Source organism: Aythya ferina (assembly GCF_964211825.1).
Source record: "Aythya ferina genome assembly, chromosome: 9".
In the NCBI taxonomy this organism is placed as follows: Eukaryota; Metazoa; Chordata; class Aves; order Anseriformes; family Anatidae; genus Aythya; species Aythya ferina.
This window is the reverse complement of record NC_140305.1, coordinates 23,364,371-23,384,592: the sequence shown is the minus strand read 5'-3', so window position 1 is coordinate 23,384,592 and position 20,222 is coordinate 23,364,371. Positions and strand designations below refer to the sequence as shown.

Below are 20,222 nucleotides of genomic sequence, written 5' to 3'. Positions count from 1 at the left end.
ACCTCTCTGCATTGGCAGGCAGCTGCCCCCTCTGCAGCAAGCAGAGCAAGGACAGGAATCTCCTGGGCTCCTTCCTGGCGTGTCCACAAGCACCTCGCTATGGCTGAATCTCTCCAGGAGACTTCCCCTCGTGGAAACAACCGCACCACCGCGCTCCTCGCTCTTGCCTACCTCCTTGGCCCATGCTGGCTTCTCACTGGCATTTATCCCTTCTTTGTAATGGTAGAGTGGTTTCTTCTCCGCTGGCCTCTGGTCCTGCCGCTGCTGCTGCTGCTGCTGCTGCAGGGACACCAGGTAGTCCCGCTCCTGCTGGAGCTGCCGCTGCAGCCGCTCCGCTTGCCGCTGCTCCTCCAGCTGCTTGCGCTTGTACTCCTGCCCAGAAGAAAGCACAGTGACACGGGTGCACGGAGCCTGGCGAGCGTGTAAATGCAGGACAGCAAACCGCAGCTTTATCTGCTGGGACGGAAAATTGGGCCCAAGGATCTGACAAGCTGTTTTCTGGTAAAGCTCATTAATTCTAAAGACTCTGGAGACTGAGCTGTAAAGCGTCCCAGAGGAGAGGCAGCTGGGAGGACGTAGCCAACAAATTCAGAGCTTTAATCCCAGCTCTGGCACTTTGCAGCTGGTACATTTCTATCTCCATTTTCCACATAATGGAGGGTGGTAGCACTGCCTCACCAGAAAAACAACTTGCTGACGGCTCAGACATCCGCACAAAAACCTCTGCATCCCATCGCCACAGAGCAGCCATGCAGGGGAAGAGCTACCAAGCACCCCAGCCTGCTCTGGGGCCTGGGGACCCTCCTGCCCTTCCTTTGTGGGAGGCTGGCAGGGACATGCTTTGCTGACGTGGCCACCAAAGTCCCTTGGTGGCTGTGGTGCTCCCCGGGAAAGGTGGGAGACACCTTGGGGTTTTGGGAGTCTGCAGATGAGGCATGTGGAAATTTGGTCTGCAGAGGGATGTTGCTGCAAAGCTGCCGGGGGAGAGGAGACTTCAAATCCACGTCTGAACCAGAAGGTCAGCACTGACATCCCTCGGCCAGGGCCAACCAGAAGCCAATTAGATAAAACAATGTTCTCACGGGGCTTATAAATCAGTATTGATTTTGCCCAGATTTTTCTGGATGAGAAGAGCAAAGGATCAATGCGATGAGGTACCAAACACCACCAGTTCATGTAGAACTCAGCCAAAGCCCAGTCTGTGGAGCACTTTGTAGGACTAATTTGTTGTTTGTGGCAATGGCTGCAGAGCAGAGCCAACTGTATGAGCTCCCTGAATCCCTATGGCTCTGTGAGGTTTAATTACTAAATCATTAACACTTTTTGAAAGGGCCTTTTTAAAAGGCAAGGGCTTGTGAGAGGGTTTTGCTTTTCCCCAAATAAATTCAATAGGAAGAGAGACAAATAATAATCCCTGTGGATTAAAAGAAAACACAGTGAGAGTAACAGCCAGCGGAATTAAAAAAAGGATCAGTCAGAAAATAATTAAAAAAATAAATGAATAGAAAGCATCTAGAATGCAAACAGCACAAGCATTCCTGTGAGGGAATTAAGACACAAACCTTCACGCAAACATTAAACATGGTTTGCCCGGCCAGTCCAGCTCCATCCCACTCCAGCATGCTGCAGACAGCCTCAGAAGTGCCATGGCAATGACCAGGGCCGGACCGTGGCCTCTGACGGAGGCCGAGGCACACAGGGAGGCGTGCATGGCACGGGGACACGAGGGCTTGGCATGCTGGCGGCAGGGCTGGGGTGGCAGCAGTGTCCCCGTCACAGCCCACTGGCACGCACGAGCCATCCCCCATTTGGCAGGAGGCGTGCGGGGTCACGGGTGCATGCGGGTGGGAAGCAGCGAGCGAGGACGGGGCCTCCCATTTACCAGAAGTAGCGCTTGCTCCTGCAACAACTGCTGCTGCAGGATCTCTAACTGTCTCTGCTCCTCCTCTAACTGTCGCCTGATGTACTCCTGGAGGCATGGCAGCAAGGATCAAAGGAAAAAGAGAGAGAAGGTGAAAGAGACGGTGTTTCCCAAGAGGAAGAGCCTGTCAGGGGCACGAGGTGGGCACCCAAATCCATCCCACCCGAGAGCTGGCACTGATCCATCAGCCCGGGCACCCTCCAACCCTGCCCGAAGAGCCCAGGACATCCACTGCTCTACAAGGGCCTTCTGAGGGAAAAGAGCTAAAACTGCTGGGAAATAGCAAACGTTAACTGGGAGCTGCACGGAACCCCACCCCGGGGACTGGAGGATGGGAAGAACCTGCATCGAGTGCCTCCAACCTGCGGGCAACAAGTGGATCCACACAGAAATCAATTAGGACAGTGGGGAGCGACACACGCAGCGCTGCCAATTAAGCAATTTACTCTCAAGTGGTGACAGCGGCAAAGAAATATGAGTGTTTATGAGAAGATGGGCCTTTTATCTTATTAGACTGAGAGGCGTGCAGGTTGAGGCCGATGGCCCCGGGCTGCCTCGTTACCTGCTCGTGCTCCGCGCGCCGCCGCTCCTCCTCTCGCCGCATCTGCTCCTCGTAGTGCCGCCGCTGCTCCCGCTCCTGCTGCTTGCGCAGCTCCTTCTCTCGCCTCTGCTGCTGCAGGGGGCACAGGCACAGGCACAGGTCAGCTGCCACACAGCGCCAGCAGGAGCATCCCCTCGTCTTGCAGCCCAAAACCACCCAAAAGGCTTGAGGGGGGCTGCAGGGAGAGCTACAGCCCACTGAGACGGCAGCGTGTCCCTCTTATATTGGCTGAGGCCAAAACCTGACACAGAAGACCCCAAATCCAAGGGTTTTCCCTTTTCTTGATTCTTACCCGTCAGTCATGTTATCTGCTAAGAAAAATAAGGCTCTCAGTCAAGTTGTTTGAAGATCAAACCGCTTTTTATGAGAAGGGCTCACACATTTACAGCCTCTTCCCCGGCAATCAATACAGCTTTGTAAGGACGTGCTACTGCGATCCCCCCGCAACTCTGCTCACTAACATGGCAGAAGACATGCCCGCATCGTGCCCTGCTGAAAATAACGAGCTAGCAACAGGCCGAACCTCCTCTAAACACAACACAAGTGGGATGGGGACTCCTGGTTTGCAGGCCACAAAGGTGGTGAAGGGCCTAGAGGGCACAGTGCGTGAGGAGCAGCTGAGGGCCCTGGGTCTGTTGAGCCCCGAGCAGAGCAGGCCGAGGGGAGGCCTCATGGCAGCCTGCAGCTCCCTCATGAGGGGAGTGGAGGGAAATGGGGTGGCCATCATCTACTGCCTGCTCTGGGGTGGCCCACACTTCTGATGTGGGTAACACGAGGGAGATGGGCCTCCCCTCCTTCTTTGTGAATGTACAAAGAATGGGACTCATGATTTTTCTCCCCTGCTAGGCATCTTCTCCAAGGCAGGGACCTGGAGACTCCCAAAGCGCTCCGGCATCTCCTGCTTAGGAGCAGGGGTTTGGGAGCAAGCTATGGGCACTGCCCTGGGGATGAAACCCACTGCTCCGCACCACCACAGCCAGCTCATCAGCAGAGGGCACTCAAATGCAAATATCGGCTACCAGGGACTGCAACCAACTCATCTGGTACCTGATCTGCTGGGTGCAGTACCGCACACGCAGCCCTCACTGGGAGGCAGCCCACTGAGGCACAAATCACAGCCTTTTTCCCCCCCTCCCCATTTTTTTTCCCATCTGGACATTTTCGCCACTGCCAACATGCAGCGGCGGAGCTGGGGCAAGGAAGGAACCGGAGGGATTTAAATGCTGCAGGGTAGTTTGGTCACAGGGAGGTCTGGAGCAGGCAGATGACTGCAGAGGCTCTGCCCAAGGAGCTGGCTGAGCTATCTGGAGGTGAAGACGCCCGTGCTGTGCAGGAAACCTGCACTGTGTACACAGACGGATTTGATACCTGTTATCCACACAGACATCTATCTGCAGATACGTCTCTATAGAGATATGGAGCCATGTATTTATAGATAGCTATCTATACATAGATGAATATTCTAACAAAAATACCCCCACACTGCAGTATGAGGAGTCATCGCCTGTCTCACACCTCTCCATCCACAGGTTACATCCACGGGGATCCCGCACAGTGCCTGCTGATCTCCTCCAGCCTCACCTTAGGGCTGCAGCACAGCTTCAGTGCCATCCACAGCCATATTTAACTCGCCTCAGGGCAGGAGAATCGCACCAAACCTGAAATAACCTGCCAGCTACAGACTCTGCTGTGTCCCACACGCGCTGTCACACTACCCACGGGATGCATGTGTTACTCCGCGCGTACGCGTGTCCTCGTCGTATGGCTGTTTTTATGCTTTGGGCTCGATTCTAGACATGAGATGCTCCGGGATGGAGCAGTGACACACGGGATTTCCCAGCTTCACCAACTCCTGCCTGACCTCCTCAGATGAATGCTGTGGAGGTCACTGCTGCCAGGCATTCAGGTGGCCCCGAGGAGCACGGAGCATGGGTTGAATACACCCTAAGCCGAGCTCACAAATGCAGTTGTATCGCACTGGTTTAGCTTGGGAGGGAGGAGGGGCTTTTTTTTTTTGGTATTTTTTATGTTTTTGCTAAAAAAGCATGCTGCTGAATAAAACGCATAATGGTTGTGTGGGCTGGGCTTGGCTGGCAGGAGGCAGGGGACTGAATGCCACAGCTATTTCTCCGATAAAAATCACCCGATTGGGCTTTATCCAGGAGGCACACAAAGCCAACTCCCTCCAAGAGAGAACAGAAAATGCTGTTCCCAGGAGGGAGCTGAGCACTGCCATCCTCCCAGCCAAACGCACACCCTGCTGCCCGGTGAGCCGGCCCCATTTCTGGCCTCTCCTGAAAGGCACACACCTCAGCACCAGCCTCCTGCACACCTCAAAGCCCTGTCTGAAGCAGGACTTCAAATCTGCAAGATGTAGTTGAATACTGAAATGAAAGATTCATAGATCTCTCTTATTTGCCTCCTTTCCTCCCTGTCTTCTGCCCTCTCCCCCTCCCTGTGAGTGCACACTGCCCACGTTTCTCCAAGCCTGCAACTACCGTGTGTATTTACACTACCCAGATTTATTATTCATGCAAGGCAAGAGCACCAATTAATTAGGGCTGCATTTATGTAACTCTGCAGGTAAAGCTATATGTAGATGCCTGCAACCAGAATGGGATCTTATTCGTGCTGCACAGGAAATGACAGGTTTTAAATATTGATGAGGGAAGACAAATGAAGGCAAAGCCCCCAGTGGGAAGGCCCTTGGGGGTCCGGCATGAAACAAGGACTTCAAAGGAGCAAGCTCTCTTTGCTGTACAAGACGTATTTAGGAAGAGCAGCAACGGGAGAGCTGTTCAGGGTTAAAGCCTCCCCACGAACCACAGGGCTCTGTGAGGCACCAACACCCGCAAGATGCGGCTCTCGGAAACCTCGGCGGCTGCTCCCGAGCAGAGCATGAGGCAGCAAAGAAGTGGAAGGGGAATTCCAAGTAACAAATGCAAACAAATATTCTAGGTGGTTGTGTTGTTGTGACAGGCTCATTTATCTAAGCCACCAGGGAAGGAGTGACTGTGCCTGGAACATCATCTTCCCTGACACACCAAGCACCGGAGCACAGAGAGGTGTTTTCCACTGGTAGAAAAACTGGGTCAGAACTTCCTAGCACAGCAAATGGGAATGGGATACGCTCTGAACCACTGCAGGTTTTGTTTGGGTTCATCACGAAGGAATATGACTGAGACTGTGTGCAGGAAGAGGCTCATGCTTCAGAAGCTCCGAGCTCTGCAGGCTTTGTAAAAAAATAAACAAAAAAAATAAAGAAATGTAAGGCTTAGTGCACACCTGTACTGTAGGAGACGCTGTAATACAGCTTCTCTTGTATGTGGCCATTCTGGCTGCTGCCAGGATCATTGCAGTGCTACCATGAACCCCGTTACTATGAGAATGTTGTCCTAATGACAATGTTCCTACAAGCTATATGACACCTGCATATGCACCAGAAAATAATAAACAGAATTGTAGCCAGCCTAAGTTTACCTGTAATTAATTTCTGGAAACCTTTTGCACTGCTCTGTAAGAATTTCCAGTAGGTGGTTAACATCTAGCAGAGCTGCAGCAAGTTTTTATCCACTGAACCTCCAGCTCTGTGGCCGCACTGGCTGAAATGTCACATGTAAACAGCGAGGTGCTTCGATTTGCCTTGTGTGTTCCCTGTACAGATCTGACCTTTTGTTTTCTGCCTTAAAAGGAAAAAAAATCCACAACACGACATAAAAGTGAGGTTATGAAACCTCCCCCGACAACATTTGCCTGCTGTTGCTACCAGGTCTGCAGAGATTTGTCCTGCAGTATCCCCAGTGCCCCTGCCCAGGAGATGTGCTACTCCTCTAGCTCAGCTGGCATTTTGGTGTTAAACCTGCTGCAGCAAGGCTCCTTCTGTGCCAGCAACACATGGAGAGTCTATTAGGGGACTATAAATATACAGAAAGATTAGAATACATTCAAGCTAACTCACCGTTCTTCATTAACTGGAAAATGGCTCAGGAATTGCGCTGTAATTCAGAGCAACTGCCTCTCCCCCAGTCTGCACAAGCAGGCAGCTGGGGAGCACCTGGAACCTTGGCCCTGCAGCCCCACAGAGCCCTGCCAGCACCCTCACCACACACCCCTGGCCCCGGGGCATCCACTGACTGCCAATCTCCAGCACAAGTCAACTCCGGGCATTTTTGAGCTTCACATCCTCCTAAGCCAAAGCTTTTGGTACTGCACTTGGGGCCAGCTGATGCAGGCAGTCAGCCTGACCACGTCCGTGGTGTTTTACTACGAGTCAGAGCTCTTCCTATAAACATGGTAACGTGTTGCAGGATTAAACAGGCTGACCTAGGCACCCCAAAAGCCACCAGCTCCAAGTGTGCTCCAGCAAAGCTACTGTGAGAAGAGCCAGAGAGGCCAAAAGGAATCTGCCTGGCTGCTGTTGAAGCATATTTGGGTACCGCTGTGATGAGCCCGAGCCGGACTGGTGCTGCTCTCTGGAGCAGAAATGCAGCAAGACAGCAGCAGCGCGCTGCGTGCCTGCGGGCACTGACCTCGATACTGAATTCAGCACAGCTGTGACAGCCTCTGTCTGGTAGCCTCTGCCTGGCCACCAGGCGCACACTGCCCCAAAATGTCTGGGGAGCACGTAAAAACCAAACTACATCCATCACTGGGGGTCTGTGCCAGGATTAGCGGCAGGAGCAGTCTGAGCAAGGACAGGCTGCCCTGGGACAGGAGTGCCACGGGGTGGAAGGGATGCCCACACTGCCAGCACGCAGCTCCCTGCTCTGTCCTAATCCTACCTGATCGTGCGGGTGGCTCTGTGCTGGGCCGGACAGAGGACGCCTTTCAGTTACCATCCCACTGTCCTTCCCAGTTGTCCAACACAGCAGGAAAGCAGAAATACCTTTTCTCTCGTGGCCTGCTTTGCTCCAGCTGAAATCTCCCTTTCAATTTAGATCTGAACACTGCAAGGCAGCTGGAAAGAAGGTAATGGGCAAAGAGCCCAGGGGGGCTGTTAGAGTCATTGGAAACAGAGGCATTGATTTTAAATACTGGCCTTGGTGGCTTCAGCTTGCAATGACATGGGGGAAAAGGGCAGAGCAGGCTGGGGCTGTGCCTCGGCAGCCTGGGGCAGAGCTGCCAGCTTAGCGAGGGGATTAGTCCTCCATCAAAACCTGCCTGAGGAGCGCAGGCAAAGAGAGAGGACAATTTTCTTCTATGTGAAGAGAACATATTAATACAGTGGCAAGTATTGTATTCATTACAGGATTTCAGCTAATCTGGTGTCTGCTTTTATCCTGCTGTTGTTCCACTTCTGTACTGCTTCCAGCCAGCACGCTCTGACAATGGCAGATCCAGGCTTCCTTACGATAGTCCTTAGATAAACATTCATTGGTGCAGAGGATTTCGGGGTGCGTGCATGTGCAAACCTTGTCATCTCGCCGGCTTTGTGAACTGTGCAGGAGGCAAGAAAAGCCTAACTTGCAACGTACCAAACACAGAACGCTCTGCACACTGACAACATGACAGACCTGCATATTTACCAGCCTGAAAAACGCTCAGCCTGTGCTTAGCCAGTGCTGGTTTTCGCCCCAAAGACAGCCACAGCAGGACCACCTTGACGGAGGGCCATGCATTGCTCATACATCACGTGCAGTCAGCTGCCTGAAATTCCTTCCCATCTGAGCTTCCAGCCCAGGGGCATTACCCGTCCCACAGAAACCCAGTCTAGGGAAACCCAGATTAAACAAAACAGATGCTGTGGCTCAGTCAAACTAAGGGGGTGGGTGCTCTGATAGCCCATTTACTGCAAGACTTCTTTCAGACATATTGGTGACCTCTTCAGAAAGCTAATTTAATTGCCCTTAACATATAGTTCCTTCAATCAGATGCTTGGGATGAGCTTTTGTGAGTCAATGGGTTTCTTTGACCAAAACCACATCAATAAACTTAGAACAAGAGAAAACCCCTTATTGTTTTGTGAACTTTTGCAACCCAGGAACTGTGAGTAAAGCCAAAAGCGAGCACTTCCTCACAGAGCCAGGCTGTGCCACTCACCGACACCCAGAGACACCCAGTGAAATACTGCAGCTGGATTTTAAATGGGGTGGATAATTTTATGACCAATCGTATTTGTAGCTGGTATGTTAAGACAAGGGTAATGAAATCTTATGCTTCGGGGCACATAGGGATCGTTGCTCAAGTCAGGCAGGCATCTGCTCCTCCCCCACAAGAGAAATTGTAATTGGCAGGGCTAAAAGGACCCAGGCTGAAAATAGGGATTAAATGGGACGTAAGCGGTGCATGGATGTGGGGAAAGGGTGAATGGAGTTGTTCAGCTTCTTCCCAGGTATCACAGCAAAAAATAAAGGCAATGAATGTGACAGACGTATGTCCTGAGTTCTGCCCATGTGGACTGAGTACAGCTATCACACCGACACAGGACTAACTGTGCTCAGTCAGGAACCCTTCTGAGTTCGGTATTTAAAGGGTTTACTCACAGCAAACAAGCTCTGTTACCTCCACAAGGGCTGGCAACACTTGCATGTGCTGAGGAGAGCAGCTGGAGGTAGGTACACAAAAAGCACGAGCAGGGGGTTTTGTTCAGTGTAACAAAACATCCGAGTTCACCAACCACGAAGGTCAGGAACCAATGCTGAAAGCACCCACTGGGACCTGCTGCTCAGCTCCCCCAGCCACCTGTAGCAGGTCCAGGCTGGCCAGTTACCTCCTCTAGCCTCCTCCTCTGCTCCTTCTGCTCCTCGATCCGCTTCTGCCGCTCGGCCAGCAGCTGCCGCTTGTGCTCCTCGTTCTCCCGCTGCTGCTGCTCCAGCTGCTGCCGCCGCAGCGCCTCCGAGCGCTCCTTGTTGGCCAGCTGCAGCCGCAGGAAGTCCCGTCTCAGCGTTGACTCTCCGGGCAGGTTCAGGATGGAGCTGCACGGGAGAAAAGCACCACAGAAGGTCCCACGCGCATCCTTAAGACTTTTTCACGTCTGTCGTGACCCCAACTCCCAGGGCTGTGCGCCCCCAAAGCACCCGGGCACGCCTGGACAGCAGGGATGGAGGGAAGGGGGTGCCACAAGCATCAGGGCAGGGCAGGAGGCACAGTGCCAGGTAGAACATAAGCTTCACATCATCTCCCCTTCTTTTTTTTGAATTTTCTTCTTAAATAGAAGCCCTGAAGAAGACAAGGCGTTGCGTGGACGTATGTCCTGGCAGCTCAGCCCAGACCACAGGGCACGCTTGATCTACTTAGAGCTCACCGACAATTTATTTGCTGAAGATTTCTTTTAAAGTAAGTTTCTCACCAAAGTCCCTTGTGCTGCAGTGGCACGCACTATATTTAGCTGTTCACAAAGCACATTTAGCATGAATCATTGCCAGCTATTAAAATACTACATTATCTCAGGGAAATAATGGAATAATCTGATACTAATTACAATGAGACTGAAAAATGTCATAAAAGAAAGAAAGTTCCAGACCTATTGTGCTTGCAGCATCACTGGGAAGGTTTCATGGTGAGAAGTTGCATGGAAACAGGGAGACAGATGCACTTGGATATAAGGAAGCACATTGTCAAGAAGCTTCTTTAGTTTCACCCCACGTTTTTCCACATCTAAATACCCCCAGGGGCAGTTCTTTACATACCCATCTGTGTGTGAACAAATGATTCTGCACGTGAAAACTGAGCAGTGAGCTGTGCACATCCAGTTTTACATCCCACAAGCTGATGTGTGCAAGCAAGGCCTTCTGCACATGCAGCCCGTGAAGAAAAAGCTGCAGGAACCTTTCTAGACCCAAACTAGCAAACACAGGGTACGAAAAAGTGTGATTCCTCATCAATATGACCACGCTGGCTCTGCTGAATTATGGCCAATATGTTTAACGAGGTAATTTCTGCAGCAATTGGGAAAACATCATAGGAGAAAGAAAGGAGTGCTATGGCAAACCAGAGTGGCACAGGACTGGTGTAAATGGGGTGAGCCTGCAGCCCATGCTGTGTTTCACAGCAGGGATGATGCTGATGCATCCTGGATGATCTGCATCCCTTGGGCACCTGCCTTCCCACGTCATCCCTAAGAGCACAGCAGCTCTAACGGCACGGAGCAGGGCTGCCTAGCAGGCAGCAGGGTACCAAGGGGACCTGCCACATTCCTGTGACAATCCCACTGCAATCCCACAGCAAACAAGGTATCTGGGTCTTCTTCCCAAGCTTTCAGCCGAGGTGATCTGTAGCATCAGCTTAATTCCCACCCACCACCTGACAGGGGGAATGTACTCTGTTCTACCAGGGAAGGGGACTCAGTGATCAAACTGTCCTTTTTCCATTTCTAGTTCGTATGAGCCTGTAATCCAAGCCAACTTCACACAGAGTTAAAGAGACACAAGGGTAGAAACAAAATGTTGATCTTTACCTGGGCTCTCCAGAGTCATTCTCCTCCTCCTCCTCCTCACTTCCACTGTACTCGTACTCTGTCTCATCTAGGAACATAATTGCTTATCAGTGCCCTTTACTGGACTCATTTGTTTTTCTGATGGCTGAAAACCCCAGAGCTCTGAGGGAGAACAGAAAACTCATTTTTTCTGGCATGAAAAAGAATACCCAGCATTGTTTCTGTCCGCTTGCTGATGTTAGGGGGGCTGCAAGGCCGGGAAAGCTTTATTGGTCTCCCTGGCGCCTTTCATGCTCGGCGTGCCAGAAAGAGGGCTGCAGTCCTGGCTGCAGTGGGCAACAGCCTCCAGCAATCAAGAACTCAAAAGCAAAGATGAAAAATAAACATAAAATAGAGATTTACCCCAATACGGCAAAAACCCTCTTCAGGAGAGTTCTTGCAAGTGAGGTGCACCACAGGCAATGGAAGGTGGGGATCAGCTATTGCTCCGAAGGTGAGAACTTCTCTCTCCCTAAATACACGCTCTTCCTATGCAAACACGTTTATTTTTCGGGCAATGAAGACATCGACATTAAAAGCCCAACTGCAATGTTGTGCTGCACACTGTGATTTCTACTGGGATATCATCTTTATCAGATGAAGGGAATGATAGTAAAAGAAAGGCTTGCGTTTATCCAATTACTCTCCATCTCTAGGGTACAACCTTCATTTGCCAGACTAAACACATTTAATACTTCACTAAGATCCAGCTTTATTGTTTTGATTATAGCGAAATCTATTACAAGGGGCTGGAAGGTACACATGAAAAATTAATATTGCTACCAATAAGAAGAGAAATAGCAATATATATTAATTTGTTGAATTCTACAAATGAGCTCTCAAATTAAAATTCAGCTCACAAGCAACAGAGTACTTTAACAAGTTTCTTCAGCTATCTGATCTTCCCTTCAGAGGGCTTTGATAGGGCCTGGAGAGTTCACTGAAAACATTCAGTTTAATAGGTTACTGCTAGTCAATGGGATTGCTCTGGGGCAAGGGTCTTATCTGGATGTTCATTTGCACAACTCTGCTCGTCGCTGCTGCAGCAAAAATGTCACGTAGATCAGCAGACTGTAAACGAGGGACCTGGGACAATTCAGCTTAGCAGTTTCTCCCTCCCACACGTTTGTATGTACATATGCACACGTACATTTTATACACACATCTGAATGAATCAAAGCTTAAATGTGCCACGTGGAAATTACCACTTGGACAAAAAAGACATCATTTTTCATCAGAAAAAAAAAAAAGATTTAAAAACAGCAATTAGCTGTAATGACAATCACCTGTAGCCTTTGTATGAACATCACCTGTTTTGTTACAGGTAGTTATTTTCATTGCAACTCTGGTTATGACTGAGAGGAGTCAAACCAAACAGAATAATTGGACCTTAAAACCGTAACAAGAGGGTTCACACAAAAGGACAATGCATACTCAACCTTTCTGGGAAGAAATTTAGCCACCTGAGTAAGGGAAACTGAGACTGAGACTGCAAGCAGCCTGGGCCTTTTCACCTTTCTCCTTCTATCCACATCCTTCTCCTGCACTGGCAGACCTTGGTCTACATGAGGGATCTCCAAGGACACGCAAAAATCAGTGACTGCCCAGAGAGCAGCTCCTCCACTGACCTTTCTCGCCTCGCTTCTTTTTAGTCCTGTCGATGTGGTCCTTGAGCTGGATGCGGACCTGCCTCTCGTTGGGCTGGTCTCTGATGAAGGGGTGCTTCATCAGCTGCTCCGTGGTTGGTCTCTGGCTGTGGTTCTTCACCAGGCAGCTCTCAATGAAGGACTGAAACTTTTTAGACCTGGCCCAGGACAGAAAAGGAAGATACAGGGAAAAAAAAAAAAAAAAAGGAAGAAAACAGTTAACAGCATTGATTTTTGTATTAGAAAGTGAGAGACCTGTGGGTATTTGAGAACACTGTTCAGATGCTGCGTTACTCTTGCTCAGATGCAGCCTTCTGAGAGGATTCAGGCAACTTCCCTGTTGACACTCAGCATGGTCTCAAAGCTGCACCATCACAAGTGACGTTTATCACTCTGTCTTCTCCTACTCTTCCCATGCATGTCATTATCTACATTTTTTGCACGTGTGATTAGGGGAAAACACCATTCTGCTGATCCTGGGAACCATCAGCATAACCGGGGAGTGACCAAAATCAAATGGCATCATTGGTGACCAACAAAATGCATGGAAATGTGAGACCCTTTGGTGAGACCCCTCCTCACCAGCAAACAGTGAGATTCGATCTCAGCCAAAACAAATCCAGCCAAATCTCTAATAAACAAATTTCTCTTAGTCTCAAGTTTTTACATATCGAAAGTTTTGCTGCCACTAATTTCACCACATCATAAGCCCAAGAGAACAGGGATTTACAAGAGGGATGTTGACAGGCCGCCACGCTGCATGTTGCTTTAGCAAATGGGAAAATGAGTGCAAATTAATGTCAGAAGCCAACAGATACTACAGAATTGCATTGAGAAATAAAACAATAAGCTTTCAGGGATTTTACTTTTAAGCTGTCAGACTAAAAGTGATTTATCTTTTAAGTGCTAATCCATACAAATTGAGATGCAAAAATAAAATACACTACTGGATCCAATTAAATCCTCCCTCCAGCTTTATTAATGAGCCAATCTTCCTTCTGCACCTTGCCTCAAGAAACCCAGCGTCTCTGTGTATCCCACAAGGGCATGTCCATGTGATGCTCTAAAAACACACCTCTAAAAATGATTCTCCTCTCAGTCTGAACCTAGAGAGCCTCCAGTTATGGGCGCACAGCCCAGTGTGCCCTCAGATATGGTCGAGATGAAGTAGTTTAAAAAATATCCTCCAGCAAACGATGGGTTTGTCCATCTCCTAGGGCTCCGAGGCAGTATTTGCAGAGGGATGCAGGACACAGCTCTGTGCCCAGCCCGGCTCTGTCAGCAGCTGGCTGAGCCAAGCACCAACCTTGTGCCTCGCCAAGCTGCTGTGACAAGCTTCCATCTGCAGCAGCAAGAATCAAACCCAACTCAGCATTGCACAAAATGCCCCGGGAGCCTGCAGGTGCTTGGCATTCTTTCCCAAAAAGGCAGCAGACAACAGGTTTCTTTCTCCCTGGCTCCGATTCAGGGTGGCACCTTCACACGGCTCATCGCTTCCCCCGGCGCGGGCCAGCCTATCTGCACAGCCACACGCACTGCTGCTCCTCCAGCTCCTGGGGTTTGCAAAGCTTAAATCAATGTTTGCAAAGGCTTTCCAGCTTCTTGGATGAAAAGTGCTATTGCAGTGCAAATATCACTTCATTAACAAAGAGGTTTTGTCATTTCTTATAAAGCAGGGGTTAGGAAGTGTTTATGGTAATGGCATCACTAAAGTTCAAGTAGATTTTACCTGTGAAATGCAGGAAAAAGGAAATAAAGCTTCATTGCTGGCTGGTTTTAATTGGAAGAGAAAAGGATACCAAAGAGTCTTTAAAATCACAGGAGCACAGCGGTGCTTTAAAAGCAAGTTCAAGCATCTAGCAAGCAACAAAAATGTTTCCTCTCTAGGATTTTCAATTGAGCAGCTCCTGTGCTGCTGCTACCTGTCAGCTGCTTTCACTGGCTTATCCTCAGAGGTGCTGCAGTCTGTTAACTGCCTCTTTTAGGTAAGGAAAGAGATGAGCTTCCTACCTTGGGTACTCTCGTGTGTCTCTGCACACAGAAGCAAGAACAAACCCAGACCCAAAGAAAAAAGGAAGGATGCAGAAAGGAGGAGCTGGCAGGCAGGCTGTGTGATCTGAGCCTTTCTCCATTTTGCTTTTCTCTTGTGATTTGTTGTTCTGAAAAACAGCCCCCTGGCAGCTAGAGAGCCACTGTGAGAGCCTGGTCACGCATCTCCACTCCTCCTGGGTCTTGCAGAGCTCCCAGACTGGCCAGGCCCAACACCTCTGGCTGAGAAGTGAGTCAAGGACAGGACATGAGCGAAGCCTGAGCTCAAACAGCCGACTGCTCAGGGCCGAGCTGTGCAACCAAGCAGCAGAGCAAAGCTTAGGGCATAGAAATCTGAGAGAGAGCCACCTGCATAGCAGGGGAAGGTGGTGTCAGGGAATGCCCTGGCTGCTGCAAAATGCATCGAAGTATCTCAGACACTTACCTGAGGGGGAAATAAAATATAACTACCACCCCAGTTCAGTTTTTACCTTAAGAAGATAGGGAAAATAGTCTGCTCAAAGCCTGCTTTTGTCAGCTGCCTTCTGTCTGCAGGCTGAGAAAGCCTTTGCTGAATAAACAGCATATTTGTATGAAAAGTAAACTGAAGTCTTACAATCCATTTCATGCTGTAGCCGTGTAGCATAATGAAGTAGGAGACTGGTGATCTGGCAGAAAACAAGTGTCTGAATTGTTTTCTCAGCTCTGTCTAATGGCATCCTAAGAACACTGCAAGGAGAGGGCACCTTCGATACCCTCTGGCAGAGGTAGCATGGTGAGGTCCCTCTTGTCCTGGTTTTGCACTGGAATATCTGAGGATGGGGCTGACAAAATGAAGTCATCTCTTGCTAAAGTCCAGGTGAGTTTTTAGGGGTCTGGCCCCAAAACTCCAGCACCATGCCTCAGATGCAGAGGACTCCTCTCCCCTCCCAGCAACAGCACACCTACTGCTTTGGCACCATCTTTTCAGTCCCTGCCAACTACTCTGCTCCCTTTTCCTTCGTGTTTTCAAAAAGATAACGTGCATCATTTCAGGGAATAAAGCAAAACTCTCCTCACTGATGGCAGCCTGTCTGGGAGGAAGGGGCAGCGCTGCTTCTCTAGCGCCTGGCAGATCCCTCCTGACAAAACTGCTGCTGAACCTGAGGCAGGCAAAGAGTGCAAACCAAGGCTGAGTGTTTTTAAGGACTCCAGCTCCATCGGTACAGAACATACAGTAACAAAACAACATCTGCTGGGCTTCAGGAATATTTTTCCTAAGGGTTTTTATTGGCATACCCTGCTTTTTTACAAAACTGTGATGTACTTTTTCCTCCAAATTTTTAAAATAAAGCCCAAACTAAGTACAGATCTCCGCATTCCTGGGCCTTCAAGATAAACTATCGTTTTTCTGGCACGGGTACATGTTTCCACTTGCAAACGGAACCTTACTGGAAAGAAGGGGGAGCCAAGCAAGGTGTCATCTGCTTTCAGCTGTACAAAGCGCCTTGGAAAAGCTGTCTCGGTGCTGGGAAGGGCAGTGTGAGAGGCATTTCCCTCACTACCTCCCCAGCTATCTCCTCACCCCAGGCCCAAACCTGCCCCCGTTTTACCACCACTGAAGACCGAGAAAGAGACTCACCACTTCTTTGATTTCAACCTCGGGGCTGGGTTGCGGGGGATGAGGAAGAGGGCTCGCATGGGGTGCATGTCACAGAGAGCTGCAAAGAGCAAGAAGAGGCATTAAACGGGGCCTGGCATCCCCCAGACCCTGTGTGCTTCCCAGAGGGAGAGCTGGCACTCCAAAATTAGGGCAGTATGAACGGTGTGGATGTGCCAGCTAAACCCTGTGTGCCACACTGGTGGCCAGTAGCATACCAGTGATGAGGAGCAGCCTTTTAACTGCTTTCATCCTTTACTCCCTCCATTATCTGCATTTTTTTGGGAGGAAATTGAGTCACATACAGCTCAGGTGACGTTGCAGGAGCCACACTTTGCTCACTGCCCACCACAATTCCCATGCTGATCTGGCAGCTTTCTCCTACCACATCTTGGACCCTGCAAACTCCATTTCACCCAGCGCAGGCTGCTCAGCAAACCCCCTGCACGGCGTTTCTCGCACAGATCCCTGCGCCGGCTGCCACTCAGCAAATCCCAGCGAGTTTGGGGCGGCGTTAATTAAAGCAGAGCCAGGCTTCTACTTACGGGGAGCGCCTTCCGCCATCTCGATGGCCGTTATCCCCAAAGACCACAAGTCACTCTGTAAAACAAAGCAAAGGGAAACACGTCATGCTGTGGAGCACTGTCACGACAGAGAGCACCAAGCGAGCCCCAGAGCTCAGCCCCATGCGCTGGGTCTCTGTTTTCTCTGCCAGCCCCCAGACCCGCAGCACAGGAGCTCATCTTTTACGCTCTGCCCGTTTGTTAGGGCTTTAGAGGAGACTCCCATCCCTGCTGATTATTCCAAGTTTATTTCAATGCCTTCAGAGAGTTTTTGGTGGATGACAAGGCCAACCCCTGCAGCCACTTTGTTGGGCACTGCTCCCAGTGGCCACGGCGGGGACGCTGCCTGGGGAGACACCAGCATCCCAAATGTCCCTTGTAGCTGTGGCACCCCAAAGAATGAAACCCCAAATCCCCAGTGAACCAGCAACAAACCACCTTCCTGCTTCATGGATGGAGAAAGTGGCAAGGGGCAAGAGGGGAGAGCAGCTCCAAGTGACCCCACTTCTGGGCAGCGGGCACTGGGCACCACGGCTGCTTCTACTGATGGCCATGGGGTGTAGGTGGTGAAATCTCCCCGAAGCAGCACCGGAGCACTTGGCTCAGCGTCACCTGCATGGTTTGGCATGAAATCCTAATGCTGGTTTCCTGTGTGAGGTCTTTGTTGTGTAACAGGTCAAAACTGCAACCTTCAGCGAGTATTTTGGTGACAGTTTCATGTACAGCTCGCTCTCAGCACCTTGCCCTCATCTGGAGGTGCTTCTGGGTGCTAGAGAGGTGCCCTCCTACTGCTTGGATGCAGACAGGGATGGGGACACTTGGCCTGCACTGACCGGGACCATCTCCCCCTTCCCAACAGGCTGAGCTGCCCCACAGCATCCCGTGCACAAATCCCCGCTGCCTTTCCAAGCCTTTGGCAGAGCCAAGGCTGAAGCTGGCAGTTTCATGCCCTGTGACCCGACCATCCAGTGCAGCAGCCAGGCTTTAATCCCCCTCACAGCCACGTCCTGATCCCGGGGGTGTTTTTAGCCCACGGCAGCAATCTGGGTCCTGGACAAGCAGGGCTGTAGGCTCCCTGCTCAAAGCTGGATGCTACAGAACTGGATTTGTTACAGCGCCGCTGCAAGCAGGCTGTCGGGGATAGATTAGAAACATGAAGTGCCTTGAGATACCTCGGGACACTCTCTCGAATCATGCACTGCTCGTTAAACACAAGCTTGGAAGCAGCGTTTCGCCAGTGGGAGGAGAAGCGGGCACTTTCATTTACTCGGCTCCCAACCTCCCTCAGCCCACATGGCTGGGTGAGTCTCCTGAATGATCAGTGCCCAGAGCGCAGCTATTTGCAAAACTCCTTTGATTGCCCGCTTGCATCCCTTTTCCTTCGGTTTTCTCACTTGCAAACAGGAATATTTATAGCCCCAGCTCCCTGCCAGAAAGCCCTGGTGGGCTCCACTCCTCACCGGGCCACGCTGGAGGAAACTCCAGGTGAGAAAAAGAAACCCCACAGCTACACCTCTCGGGCCGGTAAGGAGCCCCGAAGGGTGGCAGGAGAGGAGGGAGAGGCAGCGTGTGCTCGGGCAAGGGGAAACGAGAACTTTCCTTCACGGCACTGCTGCAACTTGTTTTTTTTTTGGCAGAAGGTGGCTAATTCATTATTTTGGACACCATGTATAGGGCTGCCTAATGATTCATAACTCAGCACCCGATGCGTCGGGAACAGAACCCAGACTAATTTTGGTGCCTTCATCTGAAGCACAGTCCCTGACACATCTCCAGGCCTGGGGGTGGCGGAGGTGCCAGCTGGCACCGCACACTCGGCTAACGCAAAGCCAAGGAGCTTTCTCCTTCCTCTCTCCCCTCTCTGCCACGGACCACGAGCACGGGGCTGCTCTCCCAGCAGGTCTGCTAACGACGGCTTTGTCCCCGCTCCTCCTCCGGCCACAGGTCTCACCGAGCAGGTCTTCTCCCCAAAATGAGCCACGACTTCAGGCTTCTCCGGGAGCCCAGAGTGAAAGCCGTAAGGCTGGAGCCACGGGCAGTGCCGTGCTGAGGGAGGGGGCTTTGCCACAGCAGAACGAGACAAGAAGGGCCAGGGGCGATGGCCAGGGCAGAAGCTGTGGTGCCACGGGGAAGCCCCATGCACGCAGCTGATGTGGCTAAGCTTAAAGAGGTCTCTGGCAGAGTGGCCAAACCACGCAGAAAAACGAGCACCCCCTGAGCAGGTCCGTGTCAGGGGGCAGGACAGACCCTGCCCTCCCCTCTCCCTCTGTCTCCAGTCCTCACACCCCGTTCTGCCTTCGCCCTGCTTTCTGCCATGTCCCTCCGCTCGCTCTTCAATCTCCTCTCCGTGTCAGAGCCTTTCCAGGCGGCCTCAAGCCTCTAATCCTGCAAATTGGTTCACCCAAGACTGGCTGCTTTTCCCAGCACAAAGCACCGAGAGCTCAGCCAGAGCCAGGGCAGGCACCCCTGGGGACCACAAGCAGCTCCCCATATGCCCCCTCCCAGGGAACCATCCCGGATTTGCAGTTTCAAGGCATTTTTCCTCCTTTTTGACTCAAGTCTTCCCTTAACAAATGCTGTCCCAGTAGTTCTTGCTACACATCTTCCTACCTGCCTAAAAATCCTCTCTCCAATCCCATTTGCAGCACTTCCACAGGACAGTCACATCCATTCTTTGTCTCTGCCCAGCTGGGATTTGTGCTGCATACTTAATCATCTCAGTCTTTCCACATGATTCAGTACGCATGACCCCTTCCTTTTGGTTGCCGCTGAACTCCTTCCAAATTCCTCGTGTGTCTTTCCATATTGAGGTGCCCGGTATTATACGCAGGATGCCAAGTGATCTTAAAACTGGAGCAGCGCAGAAAGGGATTATCACCTCCCTAAGTCTCCGAGAGAAAGCAGAAAACTCAGTGGGAAGCACGCATTTTGTGCTGATCTGGAATTCAATTTTTTTTTTTCTTTTTGAGCCTGCGAAGCTTTTCAGTCCACCCAGCAACAAGCCGCAGCGCTAATATATTTGTATTGTCTTGACTTGGGAAGGGAAGCAAGCTCTCTTTTTTTTTCCCTTTTTCCTTTTGATTCTAAGCTTATTGACAAGTTATCTCTAAAGAAAAAAGGAAGACTGTCTGGGGCAAAAGCCAACAAATAACTTCAGCAGCGTGGGGTTGCTATCTTCTTTTTTAAAGTGGTTTATTTTTGTGAGGAGGTATTTACTGCATCCTTCCATAGATTACACAGGCATCTCTTTCTGGCGGAGAAAGCACTGAGATCAGAGGCTTTTTGTCCAGCAGATTAAGCCTGTGAGGATTCCTTTTTTCACCCAATAAGTCTCATCTTTTGTATTCGCTATTTTAAGCCAGTTGGCTAAATCTGAGCATCTGATTTGCATGCCTTTAAAAAATTGCCATT

At 50.6% G+C, this 20,222-nt stretch overlaps 1 protein-coding gene across 5 annotated transcripts in view; it reads right to left on the bottom strand.

Moving 5' to 3' along the window:
- Nucleotides 1-20,222, bottom strand: part of TNIK (TRAF2 and NCK interacting kinase) — a 139,097-nt gene that overhangs the window by 36,761 nt on the left and 82,114 nt on the right. For 4 of the 5 annotated variants that reach the window (XM_084530180.1, XM_084530179.1, XM_084530182.1 and 1 more), the window contains 8 exons: nucleotides 16,794-16,848; nucleotides 16,231-16,309; nucleotides 12,564-12,739; nucleotides 10,918-10,984; nucleotides 9,232-9,436; nucleotides 2,484-2,594; nucleotides 1,883-1,969; nucleotides 172-372 (listed from right to left, as the gene is read on the bottom strand). In XM_084530180.1, the coding sequence (XP_084386306.1) occupies nucleotides 172-372; nucleotides 1,883-1,969; nucleotides 2,484-2,594; nucleotides 9,232-9,436; nucleotides 10,918-10,984; nucleotides 12,564-12,739; nucleotides 16,231-16,309; nucleotides 16,794-16,848 (981 nt within the window). The remainder of the gene's footprint in view (nucleotides 1-171; nucleotides 373-1,882; nucleotides 1,970-2,483; nucleotides 2,595-9,231; nucleotides 9,437-10,917; nucleotides 10,985-12,563; nucleotides 12,740-16,230; nucleotides 16,310-16,793; nucleotides 16,849-20,222) is intronic. The other variant, XM_084530181.1, reaches the window with a different exon arrangement.